Here is a 27,733-nt window from a genome sequence, read left to right as displayed (position 1 = left end):
CTCTTCCAATGCTCACGGCTCCTCAGCCATCCAGCAAATACTCATCGAGAGACACCTGTGTCCCAGGTGCCGCCCACGTCAGTGGACTCGGCAGTAGAGGGTGGGGCTGGAGTGAGGGGGTAGGAGGGAAGAACACCCCCAGGCTGGCAAGGGGTGGGGTGGGTGTTTCAGTCTCACGACTCCCCTGAAAACGAGAGGGAGGTTACAGAAACCCCACCCAAGAGGCTGGGCTTCTGGGCCCCAGAGCTGCCCTCCCCCAGACCTAGGATGGGATATAAATGTCCCTTCCCAGCTAGTTCCAGAGAAGAGCAGGAGGAGGTCAGAGGCCAGTTGGGGGTCCTCCAGGCAAGCAGCCTTCGGTGCAGGCTGGGGGTGTCGCTTGCTCCCCCAGCTGGGGAAGTCTCGTTGCAGGGATGCAGCTGCTCCTGGCCCTGGCAGGAGTCCTAGCCACACTCAAGCCTGCCCAGCCCTGGGAGGGCACTGCCGCAGGTGATAGCCCCTTAGACAGCTGAGGAGGAGGGCTGGTCTGAGGGAAGGAGAATGGAGGGCAAGTGCTTGGGTCTGGGGGGGTTCTGTGGCTCCCCTGCACCCTGAGTCCCCATCCCCTTTGAGCAGCCTCTGCCGGAGCAGTGGAGACCTCAGTCCTCCAGGACTGCATAGCAGAGGCCAAGTTGCTGGTGGATGCCGCCTACAACCGGACCCAGAGGAGGTGGGCCTGGGTCTGGGGGCTGCATGGGCCTGGTTGGGCCAATGGGGCGGGGTGGGCTCCAGCCAGGGTCATGTCACCCAACGCCCAGCCCTGAGCCCCTCAGGATCTCCGCCGTTGGTAGAGTGCCTCCCTTCCATCCACCCTCTGTCTGTTTGCCCTGTCCTGATGTCCCCTGGGCTGGGGCTCTGCTGGGAGCTCTGCACCCCTCCCCCAGCCCTCACTCGCCTTCTGAGCAGCATAACGCAGCGCCTGCGCAGCGGCTCGGCCAGCCCCATGGACCTCCTGTCCTACTTCAAGCAACCAGCAGCGACCACCAGGACAGTCATTCGGGCTGCGGATTACATGCATGTGGCCTTGGGGCTGCTGGAAAAGAAGTTACAACACCAGTGGCCCAGACCCTTCAATGTCACCGGTACTCTGCCCCCCACTGAGCCCCTGGGGCCTGCCTTGTCCTGGGAGTGGAAGGAAGCTGGGGTCAGGGGACAGGGGCACAACCTTGCGGTATTGGGAGGAGAGAGGGAAAAGGACGGGAGATATGGAACAGGCCAGCTCAGGCCTGCCCACCTGCCCTTCCCGCAGATGTGCTGACGGAAGCCCAGCTGCGGCGACTGTCCCAGGCCAGTGGCTGTGCTGTCCAGGACCAGGCTGAGAGGTGCAGCAACAAGTACCGCACCATCACCGGGAGGTGCAACAACAGGTAGGGGCCAGGGGCTGCACTGATTCGGGGACACCTCCCTTCCCTCACCCCCGCCACCCCTCCCACCCTCCATGTAGAGCCTGCTAACCCTGACCCACCCCCTGCTGCAGGAGGAGACCCTTGTTGGGAGCTTCCAACCAGGCCCTGGCCCGCTGGCTGCCCGCCAGGTATGAGGATGGACTGTCACTTCCCTTCGGCTGGACCCCCAGCACGAGGCGCAATGGCTTTCTCCTCCCTCTCGTGAGTCAGGGCTCGGGGAGCAGAGGATGCATGTGATCTCTTTTAAATGTGGGAGTAAAACACTGCCCAGAGTCATCCAGACAGGGCACACACCCGGGCACCCCACTGACCAGCTGGGTGACTTCGGGCAAATAAAAGTTTTCCAAGTTGGTTTCCTCATCTGTAAAATGGTAGTAAAACCTACCTTATAGAGTAGTGTGAATAGTAAGTAAAATATTTGGTCTAAACAGCTATACAGGATGTGATCTATTAATGCTAGCTTTAGAGTATTGGGTTTTTTTTCTCTGAATTACTATCAAAGTATCTTACTAAATATGAAGAGCTATGCACCTGAATCTGGTTCTATCTATTGATCTATGTTATTTCACATTTATAGGCTCATCAATTTTCTATTCATATGTCAATATAACAATCTATCACCTACCCATTTATCAACATCTATTAATTAATCTTTCTTCTACTGATCCATCCATCCATCCATCCATCCAGTTCTGTCTATATTTATTATCCATCACCTCAAAACCAGTCCATGCATCTAAGAATCGGTGCCATCATCTGGTTATCTATTGGTCTATGAATTGGTCTATCAATTTGATCTGTTTACCCCTCTGGAAGAGCTGGTGAGGCCTGAGCCAGCTGACCTGCCCCTCTCCTTCTCCTTACTGCTGGAGCCCTCAGGGCCACACCAGAGACTGTCCTTCCAGAGTGACAGCAACAACAGGAGGTGGCTTCATCTCCAGGGACAAGGGGGGAAGGGCATGGGAGGGCGGAAGAGGATGAGAGACCGTCAACTCCAGCAGGGGCAGCTGCTGCCCCCTGAGACCTGGGTTGGCACCGACACCTTGGGGGGCTGGGAGCCCATTCTCCGCGCTGACGTTATTTCCCCACCAGGTCCGGGCCGTCTCCAACCAGATCGTGCGCTTCCCCACGGGGAAGCTGGCCTCCGATCGGGGCCGGTCCCTCATGTTCATGCAGTGGGGCCAGTTCCTCGACCACGATCTGGACTTCGCCCCAGAGTCCCCAGCCAGAGTGGCCTTCACTGCGGGCGTTGACTGTGAGAGGACCTGTGCCCAGCTGCCCCCTTGCTTTCCCATCAAGGTACCTCGGCCGGTCTCCCAGGGCCCTGGTGGGCCCTCTTCCCAGGCAGAGGGCTGGTGGGGGGTCGGGAGGACTGAAGCAACGTCCTTAAGGAGCTGTGTGTGGGGCCGAGGAGTAAGACGGAGACACAAGAGACACAGCCGGGCACAGGATCGAGTGCTGTGCGTGTCTGAGGGCGGGGGGTGGGCCCATCTGCCGGGAGGCTTCGTGGAAGGGGAGGCACTCGAGGCAGGTGTTGGCCCACAGGTCTGATTCCCACATGGGGAGCCTCCCGGCCTCTACTTTTGGAAACCTTCCAGGGTCCTGCAGCTCTCGCCAACTCCTGGGCTTGGGCTGCGAGCAGGATCCTGTCCTTCCAGCTGGGAGGCAAGGCTGGTGTGGGGCACTAGGGAAAGGAAAGCGGAGTCTCTGCTGGGGACGTAGGGGGACATGCATGCACAGCTCACACACATTCACTCCCTCTTAACAGGTGGGGTGACATTCATGAGGGGTGACACGCAAGGTCCCTGGCTGGCCCCTGCCTGTAGTCACCCTATCCATTCCTCAAGCCCTAGCTCAGGGACCCCTCCTCTGGGGAGCCTTCCCAGGTCTTCCTATTATACCTTTAGCGTTTGACTTTTATATTAAGTATAGCAAATGCCACTTCAATTTAGAGTTACTTAATTCTGTGTGTGTGTGTGTGTGTGTGTGTGTGTGTGTTTTCACGGAACTGCCAGTTTCCTGCGACCTTTACTGGGTTTTTGACCTTCATGGTCTCCAAAGCACCAAGCAAGAAAGGAGCTTAGAAAAGGTCTGTCAAATTGAACAGAATTAAAGGAGCACAGGCCTGAACGTCAGAACTGTGTTCTCAACCTGCCTATCTCAATAACTAGCTGTCACTTCCCCTCTCTGAGGCTCAGTTTCCCCATCTGTAAAATGAGGATCTAGACTGTTTCAAAAGCCTCACTCATTTCTAACCTATGATGACTCTGACACAAAGTGCTAAGGACACTCATGCTGAAGGGTGAGCAGCACGAGTCCGGGTGAGTGGAGGAGGGGAGTTTTAAGCAAGGTTTTGAGGGAGGTGGGGGATGACCAAGAGGAGTGGGCCTGCTAGGGAGGGGTCCCAGTGTCACTGTCCCCTCTTCTACCTCAGATCCCACCCAATGACCCCCGCATCAAGGACCGGCATGACTGCATCCCCTTCTTCCGCTCGGCCCCCGCGTGCCCCCAAAGCAGGAACACGGTCCGAAACCAGATCAACGCGCTCACCTCCTTCGTGGACGCCAGCATGGTGTACGGCAGCGAGGTCACTCTGGCCCTGCGGCTCCGAGACCGGACCAACTACCGAGGGCTGCTGGCCGTCAACACCCGCTTCCGCGACAAGGGCCGGGCCCTGCTGCCCTTCGACAACCTGCGCGAGGACCCCTGCCTCCTCACCAACCGCTCGGCGCGCATCCCCTGCTTCCTGGCAGGTCAGACTGGGGAGAGGTGGTGTCTTCCCAGAAAACAGCCGTCCCTGCGTTCGGGACTGGGAAGCCGGGTGGCTGCAGGGAGGGCACGTGGCTGGGACCTCAGGATCAGGCACACCACAGGCACAGGTCTGTGCACAATCACAGAATCAGTAAGGGGAAGATTTTGCGAACCCCCTGTGTGTGGCGAGATCACTGCTTGACCACCTCCAGCAAGAAGGGACTCACCACCTACGTGGCACGTCAGCCCCTCCCCAAGCAGCTCTGACTTTTAGGAAGGTCCCCCTCGTTTTGATCCACTATCCACCTGTTGCTCCGATTCATGTTTCTGGAATCTCAGAGAGGCTGTCTCTCTTTCACACCGCAACTGCCCTTTTAATTACCCCAAAATAGCTGCTATTTCCATCTAAATTTTCTCCTTCTCTAGGCTAAATTCCTTTGCCAAGCTGGGCTAAATTTCCTTAGCCCCCCAGCCCCCTCCACGCACACACACTGTGGCCAGACACTGTTGCCTGGTCCCTTCTTTTGGATGCATAATTTGAATTCCCCGCATGTACATGGTTATGATAATAATGGTAATCACTTCCGGTTATTTAAGATATTTAAATGTGCCATCCCTCAACCTTCCAGCAGCCCTAAAAGGAGGGGATTATCATTCTCATTTTACACATGAGAAGCTGAGACCCAGGGAAGATGGATAAGGTGCCCAAGAGCACAGAGTTTCAAAGGGCAGAGTTCACGTTAGGGACTCAAGTCAGCGAGGGTCCCATCTGCTCCGTCTACTCCCTTCCACCCTTCTGCTGCTCTCCCCACGGGGGGTCAGCTCCACCCCCGTGTCTAAGGACTGCACATGTGTGTGTCCTGGGAAGAGCAGCAACACAGGTCTACGGAAGAGCTGCCCAAATAAGGCCTTTTGCAAAAGGGCTTGGTTAAAAGCAAGCAAATGACTATACTAGCAGGAAGACATTTCTCTGGGAAAGGCTGTGGCAACTCTGAACTTGGGGTTTTCAAGGTGACTCCCGATCATCGGAAACTCCCAAACTGGCAGCCATGCACACCCTCTTTATGCGAGAGCATAACCGGCTGGCCACCGAGCTGCGGCGCCTGAACCCCTGGTGGACTGGAGACAAGCTGTACAACGAGGCTCGGAAGATCGTGGGAGCCATGGTCCAGGTGAGGGGCCCTGGGTCCCAGCATCCCCCAGAAGACAGCCTGGCCTGGAGAAGCAACTGAGGAAGCGGCTCTCACCTTCCTTAACACATCCTTGGGATGTGTGTCAAGCCAGCTGGGTCCGGGTGACTGCGGGTGTGCCTGACATCTGACCTCTACCCCCGATTCTGCCACTCGCTCACTGTGTGACCCTGTCCATGTCACTCAGCATCTCCATCTACCAATGTGAAATTAACGTTGCCACATTTGGCATGATGACAATAAAGGATAATATGTCTGGTGGCCCTTTGCGAAGGCAAGAGTGTGGGACGTGCAGCCACTGGGGTAATGTTCCTCCTGTCTTCTCTCCCAGATCATCACCTACCGAGACTTTCTGCCCCTGGTTCTGGGCAAGGCCCGGGCCAAGAGAACCCTGGGGCCCTACAGGGGGTACTGCTCCAATGTGGACCCGCGTGTGGCCAATGTCTTCACCCTGGCCTTCCGCTTCGGCCACACCTTGCTCCAGCCCTTCATGTTCCGCTTGGACAGCCGATACCAGGCCTCGGCACCCAACTCGCAAGTTCCTCTCAGCTCTGCCTTCTTTGCCAGTTGGCGAGTCGTGTATGAAGGTGACCAGGTTTTTCCAGAGGCAAATGAGGGTGAAGGTGGGGGGCACACCCTCCCCCAAGTGGGCCGGGCTTACTGCCAGGAGGCCAGGCTGCCACTGAGGCCACTGCTAATATCTCCCCAGGACAGTGGGGACAAGGCAGGACACTCAGTCACAGGCCTCCCATCCTCTGGGATGTCTAAAAGGGGCAGAGATTGATGTCAGACCTGCAAGGAGTTTGCCTTCACCTTCCACTCTTTAAGAAGTGGGGTGATCTCTCCCCCTCCCAGCTGCAGCTCCTTCATGCCCCCACCCCCAGGTCTGTTTCCTGACAAATAGTATAGAATATAAGCAACTGGCTGATCCAGCTCTGAGCTAGCTTGGCATCACATGATGACCCACTCCCTGAGGCTGGTCCAATCTGTGCCACTCATGTTCCCACCACCAGGTGGCATCGACCCCATCCTCAGAGGCCTCATGGCCACCCCTGCCAAGCTGAACCGGCAAGATGCCATGGTAGTGGATGAGCTCCGGGACAAGCTGTTTCGGCAAGTGAGAAGGATTGGGCTGGACCTAGCGGCTCTCAACATGCAACGCTCCCGGGATCACGGCCTTCCAGGTGAGGGGGCTGCCTGCCTCTCCCCCCAGCTTCACGCAGGCCGGGGCTGCTGCCTCCTTTCTAATTGGGACTGTCTCAGGACATGCAATGGTGCACAGGCATGCAAGGCCAAGGTTGATGCAACAGAGCACTCCTGGGAACACCTGCTTGCCACCCTGCCAAGTCTCTCCCATCTGCTGTAGGGTCTCCAGCATTAGGTTCACCACAGGATGAGGACTTGGGCACAGGAGCCAAAAAAGGGAGATCAGGACTTTCCAAGTAGAGAATGCAGTAGATTTAAAAGGCAGGGAAGAACTGCCCCATTCCCCAAAACCTGGCAAGTTCTAAGGAGGATGGCTAAAATTCCAGGGCTACAGAAACACTCCTTGCTCTAAGTGGAGAAAGGCCAAGAGCTCACAGGCAGGGAACAGGGGAAATACAATTAAGTTTGCAATGGATGTTTGGTGAGGGCACCAAAGACTTTATCCCAGGAAAGCCAAAAAAGTAGGCACTTTGCTAGGCATTTTCATGTATATTAACTTATTTTGTCATCCCAGTGACCTTGAGAAGCAGTTATTACAGCCATTTATAGATGAAATGTCAGAGACAGTTATTAATTTGCCCAAGGTCACATAAGTAGGAAATAGTAAATTCCACAGTTCTTTCTTACTTATTTATTTTAGAGACAAGGTCTTGCAATTGTCCAGGCTGGTCTCGAACTCCTGACCTCAAATGATCTTCCTGCCTCAACCTCCTGAGTAGCTGGGACTACAGGCATGCGCCACCACGCTGGCTAATATTTTCTCTTTTTTAGTAGAGACAGGGTCTTTCTTGCTCTTGCTCAGGCTGGTCTTGAACTCCTGACCCCAAGTGACGATCCTCCTGCCTAGTACTCCCAGAGTTACAGGCATGAGCCACTGTACCTGGCTTGAAAACTTTTTAAAAACAGCTTTATTGGCCGGGCGCGGTGGCTCACGCCTGTAATCCTAGCACTTTGGGAGGCCGAGGCGGGCGGATCGCTCAAGGTCAGGAGTTCGAAACCAGCCTGAGCGAGACCCTGTCTCTACCAAAAATAGAAAGAAATTAATTGACCAACTAAAAATATATATACAAAAAAAATTAGCCGGGCATGGTGGCGCATGCCTGTAGTCCCAGCTACTCGGGAGGCTGAGGCAGTAGGATCGCTGAGCCCAGGAGATTGAGGTTGCTGTGAGCCAGGCTGACGCCACGGCACTCACTCTAGCCTGGGCAACAAAGTGAGACTCTGTCTCAAAAAAAAAAAAAAAAAAAAAAAAAAAAAAAAAAAAAAAAAAAAAACAGCTTTATTGAGATATACCATAAAATGTACCCATATGAAGTATATAATTCAATGGTTTTAGTGAATTTAGTGTTACGCAGTCATCACCATGATCTAATATCAAAACATTTTCCTCAGCATCAAAAGAAACCTTGTAATAACATTAGGCCACTCCCTATCCCCACCTTAGCACCTGATAACCACTAATATACTTTCTGTCTCTGTATTGGCCTATCCTGGACCTCTGCTATAAATGGAATCATACAGTGCGTGGTCCTCTTCTGAATTGTGTCCATGCTCTTCATTTGTTGGTTTATTCAGTTATTTATTCATTTGCTTTTGCATTCATTCCACACACCTGATTGAGAGTCTTTTACATTCTGCGTACTGTCTTATATGAGCCTAACTAATGTACATGAGCCTAATCATAATATCACTGTATGTCAGATTTATGGTTATGAATCTTGGGTTACGACAGCTTTTTACATTAGGGCACACTCCTCAGTCTGACATATACAGTCTGATGCACGCAAAGCGTGGTTGTCCACTCACAGTTTAAATTAGAGGACAGCAATCTGATCTTCAGAAGGCTCGGGGCCTCTTCTGCTGGTAGGGATCTTTTTGTTCTGTCCAGTTTTGACTGGCCACAGCTTTCTCTCAGAGAACTTTGGAGAGAAGCAGAAGTTACCAGGAGGTCAGCGAGGCTGAAGGTGCTTCCCTCCTTCCCCTACAGGGTACAATGCTTGGAGGCGCTTCTGCGGGCTCTCCCAGCCCCGGAATCTGGCACAGCTTAGCCGGGTGCTGAAAAACCAGGATTTGGCAAGGAAGTTCCTGAATCTGTATGGGACGCCTGACAATATTGACATCTGGATAGGGGCCATCGCAGAGCCTCTTTTGCCAGGGGCCCGGGTGGGGCCTCTCCTGGCTTGTCTTTTTGAGAACCAGTTCAGAAGAGTCCGAGATGGAGACAGGTAAGTGACCCTACCCTAAAAGACATCTGCACCAGAGGCAGAGCAGAAAAACACTAGCATTTCGAGATGGGAAAGCAATGGGGGAAAGTGCTCTTTTGACTTCATTTCTTCCAAGTTCACAGGATCTGAGACCAGGAGGCTCCTCCCGAAAGCTGGGTCGGAGGGAAAAACACACTGACCCAGGCAAGGCTAACTGCCTGAGCTGGAGTCACCGTAAACCCAGGAGACAAGATGTGTCAGCCTCACTGTTCCAGGCTCGTGGATTCCAGAAAATGGGCAGAAAGGGCTAAATCTGGTTACCCTCCAATAACTTTGTGATTCAAGACCTGACTCCTTACTTAGATTTGGTATTTGTCTGGGTCCAAATCCAGCCCTGGCCACTTAAATTACTTAATACTGGGCACTTGATACTGGGCAATTTATTTAACCACTGAACCTGTTTCTTCCATTATAAAATGAAAATAATGTCTATCTTGTAGGAATTTTGTGAGAATTGAATGAAATAATGTATGTAAATTACTTGGCACAAAACAGGTGCTAATTATAAGGTAATTCCTCTCCAACCTTCACCCACTTTTCTTGACCACCTGGTAGGTTCTGGTGGCAGAAACGGGGCGTTTTCACCAGAAGACAGCGCAGGGCCCTGAGCCGGATTTCCTTGTCTCGAATCATATGTGACAATACCGGTATCACCACCGTTTCAAGGGACATCTTCAGGGCCAACATCTATCCCCGGGGCTTTGTGAGCTGCAGCCGTATCCCCAGGTTGAACCTGTCGGCCTGGAGAGGCACGTAAGGCTTCTGCAGGTAAGGCGAGGCCTCCTCCAGCAGGGCCGGGCTGGATCACACCCCACATCCTTCCCTGGATGGGATAGCTGAGTTCTCTTAGGCCTCTAAGCAGAACGGAACTTGTCACTAGGGACAGGGTACTCCTCCCTAGTGTCTTTCCAATATGATAGCTTTTGGGCTCACAGTCAATCCCAGGGCCTAGGACTTTGGGGGACAATTAGGAAGTGCCCAGCCATCCCCAACTTGGTCACTAATACTCTAAAACAGCTCCACTTCTGGATGTCCAGCAAATTCCTCACTTAGCCAGGTCTGCTCTTTCCACAGGAGTCTGTCCCAAGCTCCAACCATTGGAGACACAGGGAAAGGGAAGACTATGAGGCTGCCTTCACCCTCTGGAGCAACTGTGTTCTGCTGATGCTTTTGCTGGCTATACCTCAGAGTTGGCTGGGAGTGACAACTGGTGCTCCTGGCAGTAGTGGACTCACCTGCCTTAGGGGCTTCTTAGGTATTAGGTTATGAACGGAGCCAGGTACACCAAGCCATGCAGCCTTGAGGCCCAGGCAAGAAGAGCCAGCTAGAGGGTTTCCAGCTCCTTTCTTCTGTTTCCCAGGCCCTCCCCCACCTGACTGGGAGACCACACAGTCCCAGCCTCCAGCCACCCTACAATCCTCCCCTGAGCCTGCGGCCAGGCAGCATGCTCTGCTTTTCCCAATAAAGCACTGCTGAGGGCAGGGGCTGCCGTTTCTGTGTCGGGCTGGGAGGGCGTGGCCACAGTCCCATGCTTTGCTCCAGATGTTTAGAGGAACGCTGCTAAGACGCAAGTTGGCACTAACTGCTAAGCCTCTCCTGGGGCTGAATTAGGAGAGCCACAGCAACATTGTGGGGTAGGGAAAGGGGGAAAGGAGGAAAGGGGAAGGGCAGAGGCATCAGGGACCCTGACAAGACGACGACCTCAGCCATGTCAGAGACCTGAGCAGAGAAGGAGCCGACAGAACATCAGTCAATATAAAAAGTTTTTATGTATAAAAAACACAATAAAAGATATAGCCAGCTAGCAAAAAGGACTGGGCACTGCCTTTAGCCCTCATTTACACCAGAAATGAGACATATCTCAATCTCAATAAGCCCTAAGCAGCAGAACGAGGCTGCCCTGGAAAGAGGAGGCTGAGACTCACAGGCCAAGATTTAAGATCTCTCTCACCCTCCTCCTCCTGTCTTGGAAGAAAGCAGGCAGGCTGTGGAACAGCAGATCCCTGTAGCTCTCTGCTACTGAGGCTATAAGACAAGCCAGAGAAGAGGCTGTGTCAAGGGTGGACTAATTATGAGGTCACCCCAAACTAGCTGCAGACCAAAAGTCTGTCTTGTTGTGATGCCCATTTATAGCAGCTGAAATATGAAGAGGGGGACCACAGCAGGCCACAGGTCTCTGGCTTTATATCCACATGACAGAGAAAAGACCCAGCAGAAGGTTAGGCAGCGGGGCCAACCAGGGATTTCCTAGCTCTTCTAGTTCCCAGTAGGTCAGTATGGGCTGTAATAAGAAAGAGGAAGAGGCAGGAGAGTACCAGCCTCAGGCAAATCTCGTCCTGTCCTCTTGCACCATGGGCCAGGGCTACAGTGAGCTAGGACTCCAAGGTTTCCGAGGGCCCTACTAGGTCCTGGGGGAGGCTTTCTCGGGCCTCCTGCATGCGGCGCCGGGCTCGATAGAAGGCCTCTGCAAGGGAAAGAGGTGCGGTAGTCAGCGGCAGTGGTGTCGGGAGGAACACAGCCCATGCTGACCCCCCGTAGCCAGCTGGGGCAGGGGAGGACCTACCCATCACATTGTGAACGGAGCTCTGCTGGCTGAATCCTTCCAGACGGTCCAACATACTCTGCATTCTTTTCCGGAGGGAGCTTGATTCCATGAAGGCTCTGCAGGGGGACCCATCGAGTGGTCACAATTGCTCTCCAGTCCGAGGGCTAAGGTGCCCCAAGGCAGAGGGCCAGGTCACTCACCTGGACTGCTGCAGACAGTGCAAGCGGAAGGTGACGCTCCCTGTGGTTTCTGTGCGGAGTCCGAAGCGGCTGAGACGCTCCCCCTGTGGCATACGGTCGAGACGGCATCAGGCTTCTGCAGTCTCAAGACGCCAGGTGCCAGGCTGGCCTCGCTCCCATTCTCATTCCCATCCTTGGAGAGAGCAGCTCTGCCAGGGAAACCCCATTCCTTCTCCCATCACCCCATGGCTGACACTGGGCCCCACTATAAATCAGGGAACATTCCAACTTCACTCAAGAGGCAGCCGTCTTACATGTTCACTGAGAATTCTCCCCACATCTGTTTACCGAGCCCTTCAATGATGTGGGAAAAGGCAGAGGCGGTTATTCTGATGGGGACCAGAGGAAATCTCTAAGTATATGTTTTCCAGAGATCTCCTAGGATAGCAGTAGAGATATTTGAACCTGGTTCAAAACATGGCCATGACTTCCAGCTTAAGCCACAGAAAGGAAGGGGCTAAGTAATACCGAAACAATGAACAACGAAGGGGAATTAACCCAGATCCCACCTTCTACACAACAGAAAGACAGGACTGTAAGTTCCCAGCATAAAGTTGCCCCAGAGACAAAAGTCACCTTGAAGGTTCCTGGTATCCGCACATAGGAAGGGTCCTCTAGTTCCAGAGAACCGCCGATGAAAAACCTCCTCAGCTCAGCTACCGTGCCCAGCTCCATGGGTCTCCACGTGGAGACGGTCAGGGTGTAAGAGCCTGCGCAAAGGGAGAAGAGAATGTGGCCAGGAGCAGAAAGTGCATGCTGCCCCTCACTGACGCCCCAGCAATGACACAGGCTGAGACGCTGCTAGAACACCTGGTCTGCTGACAACCAGGCCTCTGAGGAAGGTCCTTGCGGTGGTTCAGGGTGCCAGTTTGGAAACCAATCAGATAGGAATTCAAATCTCGGCTCTGCTAGTTATTATCTGTATGCCATAACAGGTTTCTTAACCTCTGTGGGCCTCATTTTCGTGGGGTAAAATGGGAGTAATAACACAACCTGCACTTCACAGAGTGGCTGGGAGAATTAAATGAGAAGCATTTGGCATAATGCCTGGCACACAATAAAAGACAGTCGCTTTTATTCAAAGTGAACACTGACTCATATAACACATATGTGCCAAGAGCCCGTTTCACCACGCAGCTTCTCCTCAAGGCCGTAAGTCCAGTCGGAGGAGCATGGAGCATGTAACAGACTGTGAGGCTGCTCGGCTTTGGGAAGTGAGTTCCAATTTCACTTAGCTGTCTTGAACAGAGGGGGAAGAAATTCCCCAAAGAAGTTAAATGCTTCTAATTTCTAATTATCCGTACTTCTCGCCAGACGCATTCAATCTTTTGGAAGTGTCAGTCTTGTTCCCAGGCCCTAGGGCATGAGCCACAGAAGGGAAGGGACAAAAGATTACCTGGGGTGGCAGGCAGCACCACAGCCCCGTAGCCTTCCACACGATACCTCTGCCAGAAGTCCAAGGAGAGGACCTCGCAATAGAGCACAGGCCACTCAGGGAGAGCATCTAGGAGCAATCGAGAGAAGCAGCCATGTCACAGGAGGCCTACTGGCCAGGGAGAACAAAAGCCCAGGATCAACTGCTGAGCTACTCACCAGCAGATTCATCCTTGTGGAGGAAGAAGGCTTCAAATGTGAATGGGTAACAGAAGTAAGCCACCTTGTCCTAAAAAAGAGGAGTGTCCCTTTATACTCAATGTCATATGGTAGGGAAGGCCTCATTTGGAATTTGTTCTCCCTGTAGCCAATGACAAGGTCACTTTCACAAGGGAAAAAGAACAATTATCATCCCATGTGGGAAGTAAGAGGTTGAGAGGCAAAGGGATACCCAAAATACAAGCTGCTGCCATTCTCTAAAAAGGCAGACAGAGGACCACGCAGCCCTTCAGAGCCCACACAGAAGAGTCAGACCCAACTCTGGAGGCCTCCCCAGAGTGCAGCAGTTGGCCTGATAAAGCCTCAAATGCTGCCCCAGGAGCAGATTCTCATTCCTTTCCAGATACCCTCTCCCATCCTCCATACCATTCCCAGGGACTTGGTGGCACAGGTCTGTGTTATTCCTGAGAGCTGCTGCAATGCTGGGCTTGACCAGTCTGAAAGGCAAAGACCAGATATACTAAGCTCACCTGAGAAGAGAGCAAGTAGTTGAGAAAAAGACAAAATCTCTTTATTCGTTTATTCATTCACTCATTCACACAATCAATCATTCATTTACTGTTTACTGGGAGTCTGCTATGTGATCGTACATCTTGGGATATCTTGGTAACCACATAGAAAAGATCCCTCTCTCTTATGGAGGTAACATGGGGGGCGAGGTGGGGGAAACAGACAGCAAACTAACAAGAGACTATCGGGTGGTGATAAGTGCTGTACTAAAAACAAAACAGGGGGAAGGGAGTGAGTGACTTGGAGGCTCACTTAGATTGGGTGGGGAGAGAAGGCCTCTCAGAAGTGACACAGACTGAGACCCAAACTCAAGTAGAACCAGCCATGTAAAGATATGGCAGAAAAGGTTTCAGACAAAGGAAATGATCCTGAAAAAACTCTAGTGGGCAAGACCTTGGCTGCAAAGAATGACTGGAATGTTGTAAGCAAGAGATACCCATGGGCCAGCTCGTGCACAGTGTGGAGTTTAGATTTTACTTCTAGTGGGAGGGGAAGCTGTTGGGGTTTTCAGCTCAAAAGGGACACAACTGGTTTACATTTTTAAAAGCTCAACTTGGCTATGGTGTATGTGGCAAATGAACTGTAAGCGGGAGCGGAAGAGGAAGCAAGAGGATGACTCAGAAGCTGACTGCACTGGCCCAGGTAAGAGATGGTGGTAGCTCGGTGTAGAGCAGAGAGAGGACAGATTCAGGACAGCTTCAGAAGACAGAGCTGACAGGAACCGCTGATGGACTGACCAGCTATAGGGAGCTAGAGAAAGTGAGAAATCAAAGCTGTCTCCTAGATTTTGGGCATTAGCAGCTAAGTAGATGATGCTGCCAATCTGCTAGGATGGGGAAGACCAGGGAGGATAGGTTTGAGGGGAGGGAGGGAATCAAGAGTTCTTTTTAGTAATGTTCAACAGAAATGACAACGAGGTAACTGGATGTGAGTCTGGAGTTCAGGGAAAAGGTTGAGGCTAGAGATGGAAACCTGTGAGTGTGAGACATACAAATGATATTTAAGCTGTGGGATCGATGAAATGCCTAGGAAGAACATAGATAGAGAGGAACAGAAGGCCTAGGCTCAGCCTTTGAAGCTCTAATAGTTTAAGATCAACAGAAGAGGAGGAATTGGCCAAGGAGGCTGATAAGCCACCAGCAAGATGGAAGAGAGACGTGTGGAGGCAGAAGACAAGAGAGGTATTTCATGAAGCAGAGTGAGCTGTGTCAGACGCTTTAGAGAGGTCAGGTAAGGTGAAAGCAGAGAAGTCACCACTGGATTTGGCAAAGTAGAAGTGATCTATAACCTTAAAAAGAGCAGTAACAGTTTCAGTAGAGGAGAGGGGAAGGAAGTCTAACTCAGTACCTCTAGAACTGTCAGAATGTGCATGAAAGGAGAGACTTAGACTATTACTTACTAGTAGTTGGCAATTCTACAAAGAAGTGGACGTAGAGATTGTCATACTCATAGCCTTGTGCTGAAACTGAGAGAGAAAACAGGAAACTATTTTAGCGTGTTCTCCTACTACCCTCAGCACCCAACCCAGTCCTACGGGGCCTACATGCTTTGGAAGCAAGTCTTTTGAGGGCCAGGAACCCTCTGGGTTTCCAGGAAAGACTCATCACTGAGTTTCCAAAGCACAGTAGACAACCTAAGGCCACCACCAGGGTGCAGGGTGAGGTAGGTTATTCATAGCTCTATCCGAACATCTGCCTAAGCGTCAAGAGATCTCTATCTGGCAAGATACTTACCTACCTCTCCATTTACAAAGAGCCGGAGCGTGCCTGGGACAGTCTGAGGTGAAGACAAGTGGGGAAAGATCAGGAGAGGCTGGGAGGGAACCAGGACTTCTCCCCAGCCCTGCCCACAAACCCGCAGAAGCCCTGACACTGGAGGTCAGACCCTGGGTCACTACTGTACTTCCTCACCCCCACCCTGACGCTTCTCCACAGATCTGTTTCCTTCATTTCTAAAGTTCACAGCATAGTGGAAAGGATATAATTTAAATGGCGGTGAGGGCGATGCAGTATGAAAAATTAGCAACAACAGCTGCCCTTTGGCATGCAATGGGAAGCCGAAAACCCCTGTTCCCTTTAGATGGCTACGGTCAGGAACCTAGGGAGTTTTCTTTTTCTGCATTATTTGTGTAACTGTTTTATCTAATTTTTTTAATACTGAATATCTGTGGCTTACATAATATGAAAATCACAAAAGTTAATTTTTTAAAGAGAGAGAGAGGGAGACAAGTAGGTAATTCTATCTTTGTTTCCAGATCTAGAAATAGAACTCTTGGAATGAGGAAAAACAAAGAACAGGACCACAGAATAACTGACCTGAATTGTTTTTTTAAGAGCCAAAATATTCAACAAACAGAAATGACCCCTGTTCCCTCTCCCTAGGGCATTTTGGAAAAATATCCACATGAAGAGGGGGGAAGACATCTTTCATCTTTAATTTATTAAATTAATTATAAAGTAATAGTGAATATATCAGCACTACCTAAGCTTAGGGAATAAAAAGGAAAAATCCCTGACATATCCCTCCCACCACCCACTACCCCACTACCACCTCCCAATCCAGCTGGTCTGGGACCAAATCCTGACTCTAGCACTTATGAGCTGTCACCCAGCCACCCACAGCATGTATTGTAGCCTTTCAGACCCTTTCCTATGCAAGAACAGTTCTGTATCAACATACAATGTTTCAAAACACATAACAAGGACTATACTCTAGGTGCTTTTCTTTGACTTCCTTTTTTCACTAAAGAGTAGATCTTGGGGACCTTTAAGAGAGGTGCTGTAACTCGCCCAGAGTCAGAACGCTCTGCTTAAACCCAGCTCACAGTGCTGCAGTAGCCAAGTACTCACCATCTCAAAGTCAGTGCCCACGAGGCTGCTGAGATACTCCTTATGCCGGCCATAAAGCTGAGGAAATGAACCAAACCAAAACTCAAGATGCAACCCACGCCAGACCAGGGCTCAGTTCTGAATGGGACGGAGAAAAGAAGCAATAACGGGAAAGGCCACCAAGAGCTGGAGGCATAAGCATCCTACTCACTGCCATTTTACAGTGAAGCACAGAGGCTCTGGAGTCAGCTGGTCTGGGACTGAATCCTGACTCTCGCATTAGGAGCTAAATCACCTTGGACAGACCATTAAGCTCCTCAATCTCAGTTTCCTCGTTTATAAAATGGTAATAATAAAAGTATTTGCCTCAAAGGGTTGTTGTGAGGAAATAAGGTATGTGAAGTAGGGCCTACCACAGAGCATGGTAAATGCTCAAATAAATGGTCATGGTTGTTATAATATGATCAAAAACTTCCATCTGACATGTCAACAATGCTTCCTAGGTCAGAAGAGGCTATGGGGGCCAAGGCTTGTCCCTAGTAACAGCCGACATCAAGCTCAGACATGGTCTTGGCTCCAGGCACTAAGGCTCATCCCTTTGGTACTTGGAGGGAACTAGCTCTTACATCCTTGAACACTCGCTGTTCCCGCTCCTCCTCCTCTGGCTGTGCGAGGGAGGACACGTTGTCGATCGTATACTTCCACAGCTCCTGCTTCTCCCCTTCTGTCTCGATTCTGTAAGGGCAAAGCCACAAAAGGGCTAGCTCTGACAATAAGAGATGGGGCCCCTCAGATCTAGCCCAGGGCTGAACCTCACTGGCCACACACCTCCCTTGAAGTATATGATGACAAAAATGGCCATAACAATGGCCAGGAGAGGGAAACAAAATGGTAAAGCAGGAAGGGCACCAGACTAGACTCAGAAGGTGTAGGTTCCAGACCCTCAACGTCACAGTGAAACCCTTAAGGCACAATATCCCTGGCACCCAGTTCTCTCACTTGAAAAATGGGCAGGTTTATCCAAATAATTTCCAATTTACAGCTTTATTATTCTAAGACACAGAGATAAGGAAAAATCAGCACAGAGGAAAAGACCTGGCTGAGTTCACTTCTGGTCAGTCCCAACATTCAGCAGCACAAAGAACCACTTTCACCAAACTACACCACTGAAGTGATCCCTTCCAAATGGTGAACTTGTACATTTTCTAAGAACAGGGTCCCCAGTTTTCTAAGGGCTTACGGCCCAGAATAGAATGTGAACCACTGCTTGGGAATTAGAACAGATGATGGGTTTTCTGAGAATCTCCTTAATTAAGAGCAAGAAGTGAAGCCAAGGGAAGAAATATCAGTTTCCACTACCCCTTTCCTCCTCTCCTCACCTGTAGGGTGCTCTGAGGCCTGTGAAGTCAGGTTTAACTGTGATCACACCATTGCTGTCCACCTTCAGGGTACAGAGGACATGCTCATACTTCTTATAGCCAAGCCTAGAAATCAGGATATCAACACCAAGGTTCAGGATCACTGGTCCTTCAAGGAAAGAGGAAGAGTCACCCCACTTCAGGGGAGAGAAGAGAGGCTACAGTGAGAATTACCATAGTAAAACATTTTCTTCCGAGTACCGCTAAGAAGAAAAGGAAGAATGTGTCCTTTCCTCCCGTATACCCTGGGAGGATACAGGAAGGCAATGGCTAGTGGGGGGAGAAGAGGTTGAGGATCTGAGTTGGCAGTGAGACGCGTCACTCACTTTCCATATGGCCCCAGGTCCGCCATGATGTACATTGTCTGAAGAGGGGTGTTAATGACATGGCTGTTCTTGATGAACTCTTCTGAGGGTTCCCAGGTGATGATGCGTGACTTGAGGATGCCGCCCTCCCTGGGAAACACCACAGGAAGGGTCACTTCTCTGACACTCCCTAAAGAGCCTGAAGCGGGGAGCACACCCCAGTGGCAGTCCACTTCAGGATGGGACACTTGAGCTGGTGGACATGCTGTTTTAAGAGCCAAAATATTTAACAAACAGAAATGCTATCCCTTTCCTCTCTATGGGGCATTTTGAAAAAATATCCACATGAAGGGTGAGAAATACATTTTACATTTTTTTTTTTTCAAGACAGAGTCTCACTCTGTTGTCTGGGCTACAGTGCTGTGACATCAGCCTAGCTCACAGCAACCTCCAACTCCTGGGCTCAAGCAATCCTTCTGCCTTAGCCTCCCTAGTAGCTGGGACTACAGGCATGCGCCACCATGCCTGGCTAATTTTTTCTATATATTTTCAGTCAGCCAATTAATTTCTTTCTATCTTTAGTAGAGACAGAGTCTCACTCTTGCTCAGGCTGGTTTCGAACTCCTGACCTTGAGCGATCCACCCACCTTGGTCTCCCAAAGTGCTAGGATTACAGGCGTGAGCCACCGCACCCAGCCTATTTTACATCTTTATATTGATTTTTTAAATTAATTATAAAATAATAATGAATATTGCATATTACCACTGATAAAAATTCAAAACTACCTAAGTTTAGGAAATAAAAAGCTCTGGTTGGTGGACGTACTGAGAACACTGGCACGGAAGGACCACAATGGCCCCCCCAGCCCCCAACACACTTGTACTCACATTCCTCTCCTGTCCTGCCGTCGCCGCCTGACATTTGCCATTCGTTCAACTAAGAATGACGGCACCTCACTGGCTGCGGTGGTCATTTTCTGACAGTGCTGAGAAAAGAGAGCAGTCCCATGTGAGCCATCTGGTCATGGCCACATTGGGCCAAGTACTCGAAGGGAAGTCTTCCTTCTGAAACCTCCTCCAAGACCCAAGACTAACAGGCACAACCACCTCACCGTTACATGTGCTAATGGAGGGGAGCAGCGGCACCAACAACCCAAGAAGACGTCTACCACATCTTGAACTGTCCCAGGATTTTAGATTTTATCTATGCTAATATTAAAATTAGTCTGTATTCTCTAAGTATAGAAAGTTGAGTTAGTTTGCCTGGTAGATGCTGAAGTTAACTAGGTGGTTGGAAAATGCCAAATGGGATACAAGTATTTTATGGAAAATCCTCACGTGGTAACTGAACACTATCTGCATTTTTATTTGCTTTTCCAAAATAGACAACTCAAACGGTATATAGTACCAACCCATAGCTCTCCTAATGAAAACATGCCAGTCTTTCAAAGACAGTTGTTTAACACCTGCTCCTTGCAGAGATCTACAGGGTCAAAAACAAAAATCAGAAAATACAGGCTCTACCCTCAAGGAGTTTGAAGTCTTACTGAAAAGACAGAACATACACAGTGGATGAAGAAAATATAAAACAAGTACACAAGGGAATGTTGGCATAGGTAAATTGAGGACAATAAGCCATTCCTCGTAACTGTATTGAATTCCTCTTTAAACCCCTATATTCAGACTTTGGGGTGAATCTCCTGATGAATTTCATTTAGCTTGTTCTAGACTCCACCACCTGTCTTATCTCATGATGATGCATGGCAGAAGCCAAGTCCAGTGGCTACTTCTCCTACTATGCATGCTGCGAGCTCTCCCAGGCCCTCCAGCAAGCAAAGAGGGAGTAGCAGCCATACCACCGGAAGACCATGCCCACTCTGGTCCAGCTTGGCTGCCAGCCGCTCACAGCAGTTTCTAGACAAGCTACCTGTCTCCCCTTAACAGGCTTCTTATTTAACACACACAACCCAGTGAGGCCAGAAAAGTAGGGGAGTCAAAGAAGGAAACTATGGGACGGCAGAAGGAATATACCTCCTCCAAATTGGTGTATCTATCAGAGTCAGTGTAGGTAAAGATTCGTCGGTTCTTCCTGCCACCTGAATTCTCCAACTTCAGGATCTCTTGACGATATTGACAATCCAAAGGACTCTGACAGGCTGCTTCATTTTGGTATAAATCTACTTCAAACTGAGGTCACCACAAGGAGACAGAGATATACTGAGAATACATCAAACTTTTGTTCCTCTGTTTAATCAAATCAGTTCTATAGAGCTGATGCTATTTGATATGTTTTCATAACCAACTTGAAACTAATGGAGAGCAGGGGATCCAAGAATGTTAGAGCTAAATAGACCCAGAGTGATGGTCTAGTCCAAATCTGCTGTTACAGATGGCATACAGCCCAGAAGTGAAAAGTCCCTTACCCAGGATCATAAACTGAATAGTGGCAGTCACTGTAAATACAACAGGGGAAAGTATTAACTGTTACAAACTTTCTGGAAATCAGCTTGGCAATTGTATCACCATCCAGGTGGGGGTATACCAGGTAAAGGTAGAAGACAAGAGACACTGGCTTACCTGGCTAAAGAGCTTCTCCTGCCACCCAATGACAATCTCCTCCTCTTCATCTTCATCCGGGCGGTGTCCACCTCCAAAGACAACAGAGTGAGTCAAACGCTTGAGCCAAACCAGCATCATTTCTTGCTCTGTGACTGATTATAAACAAAGTCCTTACTCTTATATTTGCCTCAAAACCAGCTGGAGTTCAGTAATTTATTAAGCACTCAATCTAAACAAAGGCTCTAGAGGCTATGGATATACTCCACAACATATGATGGTTAGTTTGAGCAGAAGCCAAGATAAGACTCAAGAAGTCTTAATCACTTCAAATTGGAATAAAAGGTAGTCCTGCCTTCCAGAAAATATTTAATCTAATTCAGTGTCAGGAACTAAAATTAAGATATAGACTGATAGCCAGCCCTTCCTCAATCCCAATGGTCTGCATTTGCTAGAAAAGAACCCTGGCATTTTTATTTTCACTATTCCTGAAGCTATATATATAGATTCATAAACACTGTAACTTAGGAGACCAAGTGTCCAGAGAGGACAGAGAAGGCAAATAAATGATTTTTTAAAGAACCAAATCTAATACACTTCTAGCTGAGTATGCCTTTTTCAGAGACACATGCTTCACAACCCACCAGCCACCCTCTTATCCAGAAATATGTATGAATAGAAACAACAAAAACATAAAGTCTAGCGACAAAAAAAACCCACCCTGTCCTCTCTTCCTCACTTTCAGCCTTCAGATAAGGAAAACCACAACAACACAGTTTACATTTATATGCACATTTTTCAAGCAGTCTCCAATCTTTTTTTAAATTTTGAAATATTAAAGGGATACAAATGTTTTTGTTAAGTGGATAGCTTTTGTAATGCTTGAGTTGGGACTATAAGTGTGTCCATCACCTAATCCAATCTTAAAATTGTTTTTTAAAGTGCATACATTTGTATTTAGGGTTTGCAGCGTATTTTTTCTTAGACCAAAAATGCCACAAATGGTATTTAGGTTGCCAGGCAAATTTACAGCATATCAAAAGCATGGTATTTGTTATTTCACTATATTTGGCCACAATTCTAATCAGTATCTTGAGAGCAGGAATCCTGTCTTATTCAATTTTCAAACACAACATAAAGTAGTAGTTAAGATTGCCTGGGTTCAAATCCTGGCTCCAACATTTATCAGCTGTGTGACCTTGGGCAAGTAACTCAACCTCTTTATACCTCCCACTCCTCCTCTTAAAAAGGTGAAGCTTTCTCTTAAAACCACAGACCTGGGTCTACTCTGTGTTAAGAGTAACTCTAAATGTTTATAGCAGCACAATTCATAATCGCAAGGCTGTGGAAACAGCCCAAGTGCCCATCAATCCAAGAATGGATTAATAAAATGTGGTATATGTATACCATGGAGTACTATTCAGCTTTAAGAAACAACGGTGATATAGCACATCTTATATTTTCCTGGTTAGAGCTGGAACCCATACTACTAAGTGAAGTATCCCAAGAATGGAAAAACAAACACCACATATACTCACCAGCAAACTGGTATTAACTGAGCAGCACCTAAATGGACACATAGGTACTACAGTAATAGGGTATTGGGCGGGTGGGAGGGGGGAGGGTAGTGGGTATATACATACATAATGAGTGAGATGTGCACCATCTGGGGGATGGTCACGCTGGAAACTCAGACTTGTGGGGGGAGGGGGGAAAGGGCATTTTTTGAAACCTTAAAATGTGTACCCCCATAATATGCCGAAAAAAAAAAAAAGAGTAACTCTACCACCCCAAGCCTTTCCCCAAAATCCTCAAGGGGCAGCATCACCACCATAACACCCACTGGCAGTTGGTTGAGGCCTAAAAGTGGCCAAGTCTATGAGGTCACTCCCGGACTGGGCAGCAGGCTGATAATGAAGAAAGTTGCCTGATGTGATTCTTTGCAGGTGGACTCTGTCAAGGAGAGAGAATTCCAAAATACACGTTACAAGATACTCAACCACTCAACCACAGAGCAAGGATGGGGGAAACAAAACACAGAGGAGGTGGGGTTGCTAAGGTGTGCTGGGTGCAGACAACAGAGGAGGTGGGTTGGGCGCGGGAGTCCTAAGGGGAAGAGTGCGGGTAAGAGGATGTACTGGGGACACAGAGATACGGGTACAAGCAGTGCGAGAAGATGGGAGACCGGAGAGGAAGTGGTCGGGTTTGTAAGCAGAAGTGGGGGCCTCAGAACAGAAGTTCAGGCTCGAATTATCTGAGGGTATAAAAGCATGGGTGCCTGGGCCTGGGGTTGGGGTCGGGGCCGGGGCCAGGGCGGTGCAACTACCGGAGGCGCAAGTTGCGCACGGGATCCAGGGAGCGATACACTGCCTCCCCCGTGTCAGTGCTCCAAGAGGCCTCCGCCATGACAGCTGCGACGCGCCGCGACTGCGCCGGAAAGCGCACCGCCCCCAGTTCCCCAGGCAACGGAGACGCTTGGTTCCAGAGGCGGTGGAGCCTGTGGAGGCGGTGGAGGCGCTGCGCGCGCAACCCGCTGTTCCGGTCGCCGCGCTGCAGCGGCTATGACCTACCTTCTGCCAGTGCAGCCCAGGCCGAGCGCCCGGGCGCGCTCCAGGGTCCTGCCAGTCACCATTTGCCATGAATGCGAGCAAAGCTCACGCGCACCCAAGGCAGGACTTGATGCGCTGTACAAAATAAAAAACAGGCACAGCCATCAGCCTACTTCATTTCGATGCAGAAAAGGTGATGAGGACCTGAATCAGATGACCCTGAGTCCTCGCCTCTAGTTTTCCCACCACACCACACTGCCTTCCACAGACCTCGTGAAAACTTTGGCCTGAAAATTGGTGGAAGTGACTGAAAGAGTGCACCCATTATTCCTAAAAGAGTCAGTGAAGGTCATGGCCCTTGTCCAGATGTGAAAATGTATTCTTTGAAGAAAAAAAGTGTGTCAAAAGATTGATTAGTCATTGTGTTGGTGTTCACCCAACCAGAGAAAGAAAAAGACAAGGAGCCCACAGTAAGGAAGGAAGAGATGTTATTATTGAACTGGTTCTTCTGTGTGTGTGTTAGTTCTGGATTATTGAGCCACCTTAGATACTGCACTGGCCTCCTGAAAGATCAACAAAGTGACATCCAGAAGTCAAGCTTCACTGGACTATCAAAGGAAGGACACACCATAACCTCAAGTCTGGCTTCCTGGCACCTTGGGGATGTCAACATTTATCAGCCTTTCACATCTGTTACTCCCCCAACAGAGTAAGCATTGTACCCTGAACTCAGGAACCTCTTGTCAGTTTGATTATATTGCATTGGAAGCCCTGGGTGTCATAGTTGCTAGTTGTGCAAGACCAAGGACTCATCATAAACAGTATTGTTTATTTAGGATCTAATACAGCCTGGCACTTCGTTTGCATTGTCCCTAATCTTCATAGAAACCTCCAAAGAATACCATAGAAAGAAGGTATTTTTGTTCCTATTTAGCAGATAACATTAGTGATGTCCAGAGATTAAAGGGCTTGTCAAGTAAGTGGTAAAAGCACTGGGATTCCAGCCCAGATTCATCTGTCTTTTGAAGCTTAACCACTTTCCGCTGTTTCACAACCTCTCATTTACCAGTTTATTCTGTACAAGCACACAATTTCCAACATGGGAAATAGTTATTTCAACAAATAAAACAGGAGGCAAAATACTAGCTCCTAAGAAATGGTCTCTCTGATGTTTCCTTTTAAGATTGTGGGTAGATAACACTGTGCCACATGAATAGCAGCTGATAAAGGTGGAGCCTGCATCAAGTTTAGTTTTATAACCAAATCAAAGTTATAATACAATTAATCCAACATATGCAAAATAGTTTCTGTACCACATGGCATAGAAGTATAAGCTATCTATTTGACACAAAATAAGGCAGGAATGGAGGAACTGAGGAACAAAAAAAAAAGACAGAAAAATAGCAAAATGGCAGATGTAAACTTACCTTATAGGTAATTAATTACATTAAATATAAAAATATTAAGCACAGTGATCAAAAGGCAAAGATTGGCAGAATGGGTTGGAAAGACATAATCCAATTATGAATTGCCTACAACACACAAACTTTAGATTTAAAGGCATAAATAGGTTGGAAGTAAATGGATGGAAAAAGACATACCATGCAAATAGTAACCAAAGGAGAACTGAAGTGGCTCTACTAATATCAAAAAAAATGGGCCGGGCGCGGTGGCTCACGCCTGTAATCCTAGCTCTCTGGGAGGCCGAGGCGGGCGGATTGCTCAAGGTCAGGAGTTGAAAACCAGCCTGAGCAAGAGCGAGACCCCGTCTCTACTATAAATAGAAAGAAATTAATTGGCCAACTGATATATATGTAAAAAATTAGCCGGGCATGGTGGCGCATGCCTGTAGTCCCAGCTACTCGGGAGGCTGAGGCAGCAGGATTGCTCGAGCCCAGGAGTTTGAGGTTGCTGTGAGCTAGGCTGACGCCACGGCACTCACTCTAGCCTGGGCAACAAAGTGAGACTCTGTCTCAAAAAAAAAAAAAAAAATGGACAATAAGACAAAAATTGTTATAGAGACAAAGGAGAATTTATGATGATAAAGAGTCAATTCACAGAAGACATAATTCTTAAATTTGTGAATGAAAGAGGGGATATTACTACTGACTTTACAGAAATAAAAAGGTCTGTAAGGAATTACAATTATATATCAACATGTTAAATAACTTCAATGAAATGGACATATTCCTAGAAAGACAACACTACCAATTCTGATGAAAGAAGAAATAAAAAATCTGACTATACCTGTAACAAGTAAATAGACCTATTACTATGTGAATTAGTAATTTACTACTACAACAAAAAACAAACAAAAAAATAAAAAAAATATTTCCCACAAAGAAAAGTCCAAACCTAGATAATTTCACTGGTGAATTCCATGAAAAATTTAAAGAATTAATACCAATCCTTCACAAACTCTTCCAAGAAATAGAAGAGGAGAGAACACTTTCCAATTTATTCCATGAGGCCAGTATTACCTATATAACAAAACCAAACAAAAATACAACAAGAAAAGTATACGCCAGTACCCCTTATAAATATACATACATGCTGGGCACAGTGGCTTATGCCTGTAATCCAGGGACTTGGGAGGCTGAGGCAGGAGGATCACTTGAGGCCAGGAGCTTGAGACCAGGGCAACATAGTGAGGCCCCCCCCATCCCCAAAAATATATAAGAAAAAATAACTGGGCATGGTGGCATAGGCCTGTAGTCCCAGCTACTTGGAAGGCTGAGTCAGGAGGATCACTTGAACCCAGGAGTTCAAGAGTTCAAGGCTGCAGTGAGCTATGATAGTGCCACTGCATTCCAGCGTGGGTGACAGAATGAGATCTCTCATCTCTCTCTCTCTCTATACACACACACACACACACACACACACACACACACACACACACAAAGATCCTCAAGGAAATACTAGCACACTGAACCTAGCAATATATAATGGCTAATATACCATGATCAAGTAGGATTTATCCCAGGAATATAAGGTTACTTCAACATACAAAAAGTAATCAATGTAATCAATGTGATACAGCATATTAATAGAATAAAAGACAAAAATTACATGATCATCTCAATAGATGCAGGAAAAGCATTTGACAAAATCCAACACTCTTTCATGGGAAAAATATCCAACAAACTAGGAATAGAAAGAAACTCCTTCAACCTGATACAGGGCATCAACAACAAAACAAAACCCCACAGCTAACATTATAATTAATGAAAGACTAAAATATGTCCCCCTAAAATTAGAAACAACATAAGGGTGTCTGTTCTCACAATTCTATTGGACATTGTACTTGAGGATCTAGTCAGGGCAATTAGGTAAGGAAAAGAAATAAAAAGCATACAGATTTTGCAGATGGTATGATATTGTATATAGAAAATACTAAGACAGTCACAAAATAAATTAGAACTAATGAATGAGTTCAGCAATTTTGCAGGATATAAGCTTAATATAAAAAAGCAATTTTATTTCTATATACTAGCAAAGACCAATCTCAAAATAAAAATAAGGAAAAAATGTACTTCCAATAGCATCAAAAAGAACAAAATACTTAGAAATAAATTTAGTAAAACAAAGACTTGTACACTGTAAACTTGAAAGCATCATTGAAATAAATGAAAGAAGACCTAAATAAATGTAAGATATTCCAAGTTCATGGGTCAGAAGACTTAATATTGTTAAGCTTTGTATTGTATTGTATTATATTATTTTGTATTATATTGTATAGTTAATACTCCCCAAACTAAGCTACAGATCTACAACATAATGCCTACCAAAATCCCAGTTGCCTTTTTTGGAAGAAAATGATAAGCTTATCTTAAAATTCATATGAAAACTCAAGTGACTCAGAATAGCCAAAACAATATTGAAAAATAAGAACGAACTTGGAGGAATTACACTTACTGATCTCAAAAATTACTAGAAAGCTATAGTAATGAAGACAGTGTGGTACTGGCATATAGATCAATGGAATAGAATTGGGAGTCCAGAAATAAACTCTTACATTTATGGTCAATTGATTTTTTAACAAGGATGCTAAAACAATCCAATGGGCGAATAACAGGCTTTTCAACAAATGGTGCTGGTACAACTGGATATCCACACACAAAAGAATGCAATCAGACTCCCTACCTCACACCATATCCAAAAATTTCAAAATGTATCAAAGACATAAATGTAAGAGTTAAAACTATAAAACTTTTAGAAGAAAATGGGCAGTAAGCAAAATCTTATTAGATATAACACCAAAAGTACAAGTGACT

The 27,733-nt window shown here is 48.0% G+C and overlaps 2 protein-coding genes across 5 annotated transcripts; one reads left to right on the top strand and one right to left on the bottom strand.

The window, feature by feature from the left end:
* The first annotated feature begins 413 nt into the window (after nucleotides 1-413).
* Nucleotides 414-10,330, top strand: EPX (eosinophil peroxidase). Its single transcript, XM_075994439.1, has 13 exons — nucleotides 414-489; nucleotides 616-709; nucleotides 946-1,121; nucleotides 1,289-1,406; nucleotides 1,517-1,646; nucleotides 2,538-2,744; nucleotides 3,880-4,198; nucleotides 5,208-5,368; nucleotides 5,718-5,973; nucleotides 6,400-6,570; nucleotides 8,580-8,817; nucleotides 9,412-9,624; nucleotides 9,931-10,330. The coding sequence occupies exons 1-12, from the start codon at nucleotides 414-416 to the stop codon at nucleotides 9,611-9,613; spliced, it is 2,148 nt and encodes a 715-aa protein (XP_075850554.1). The 3' UTR covers nucleotides 9,614-9,624; nucleotides 9,931-10,330.
* Nucleotides 10,331-10,606: 276 nt separating this feature from the next.
* On the bottom strand, nucleotides 10,607-23,345 carry MKS1 (MKS transition zone complex subunit 1). Of its 4 annotated transcripts, none has more exons than XM_012763170.3 (18): nucleotides 23,237-23,345; nucleotides 22,754-22,863; nucleotides 20,932-21,065; nucleotides 20,386-20,541; nucleotides 19,243-19,340; nucleotides 18,376-18,504; nucleotides 18,011-18,115; nucleotides 17,258-17,366; nucleotides 16,653-16,709; nucleotides 15,537-15,579; nucleotides 15,203-15,268; nucleotides 13,660-13,730; nucleotides 13,234-13,303; nucleotides 13,037-13,144; nucleotides 12,217-12,350; nucleotides 11,602-11,684; nucleotides 11,420-11,517; nucleotides 10,607-11,320 (listed from the first exon to the last, which is right to left on the bottom strand). In XM_012763170.3, exons 1-18 carry the CDS (start codon nucleotides 23,314-23,316, stop codon nucleotides 11,229-11,231), a joined length of 1,743 nt encoding a protein of 580 aa, XP_012618624.1. In that variant the 5' UTR covers nucleotides 23,317-23,345; the 3' UTR covers nucleotides 10,607-11,228. The 4 variants fall into 4 exon arrangements, with proteins under 4 accessions (XP_012618624.1, XP_012618775.1, XP_012618852.1 ...); XM_012763321.2 differs by having other exon boundaries at nucleotides 20,932-21,002; XM_012763398.3 differs by lacking the exon at nucleotides 20,386-20,541.
* Nucleotides 23,346-27,733: the final 4,388 nt, after the last annotated feature.

This window comes from Microcebus murinus, chromosome 18 (assembly GCF_040939455.1).
Source record: "Microcebus murinus isolate Inina chromosome 18, M.murinus_Inina_mat1.0, whole genome shotgun sequence".
Classification (NCBI taxonomy): Eukaryota; Metazoa; Chordata; class Mammalia; order Primates; family Cheirogaleidae; genus Microcebus; species Microcebus murinus.
This window is presented reverse-complemented; position numbering and strand designations above follow the sequence as displayed.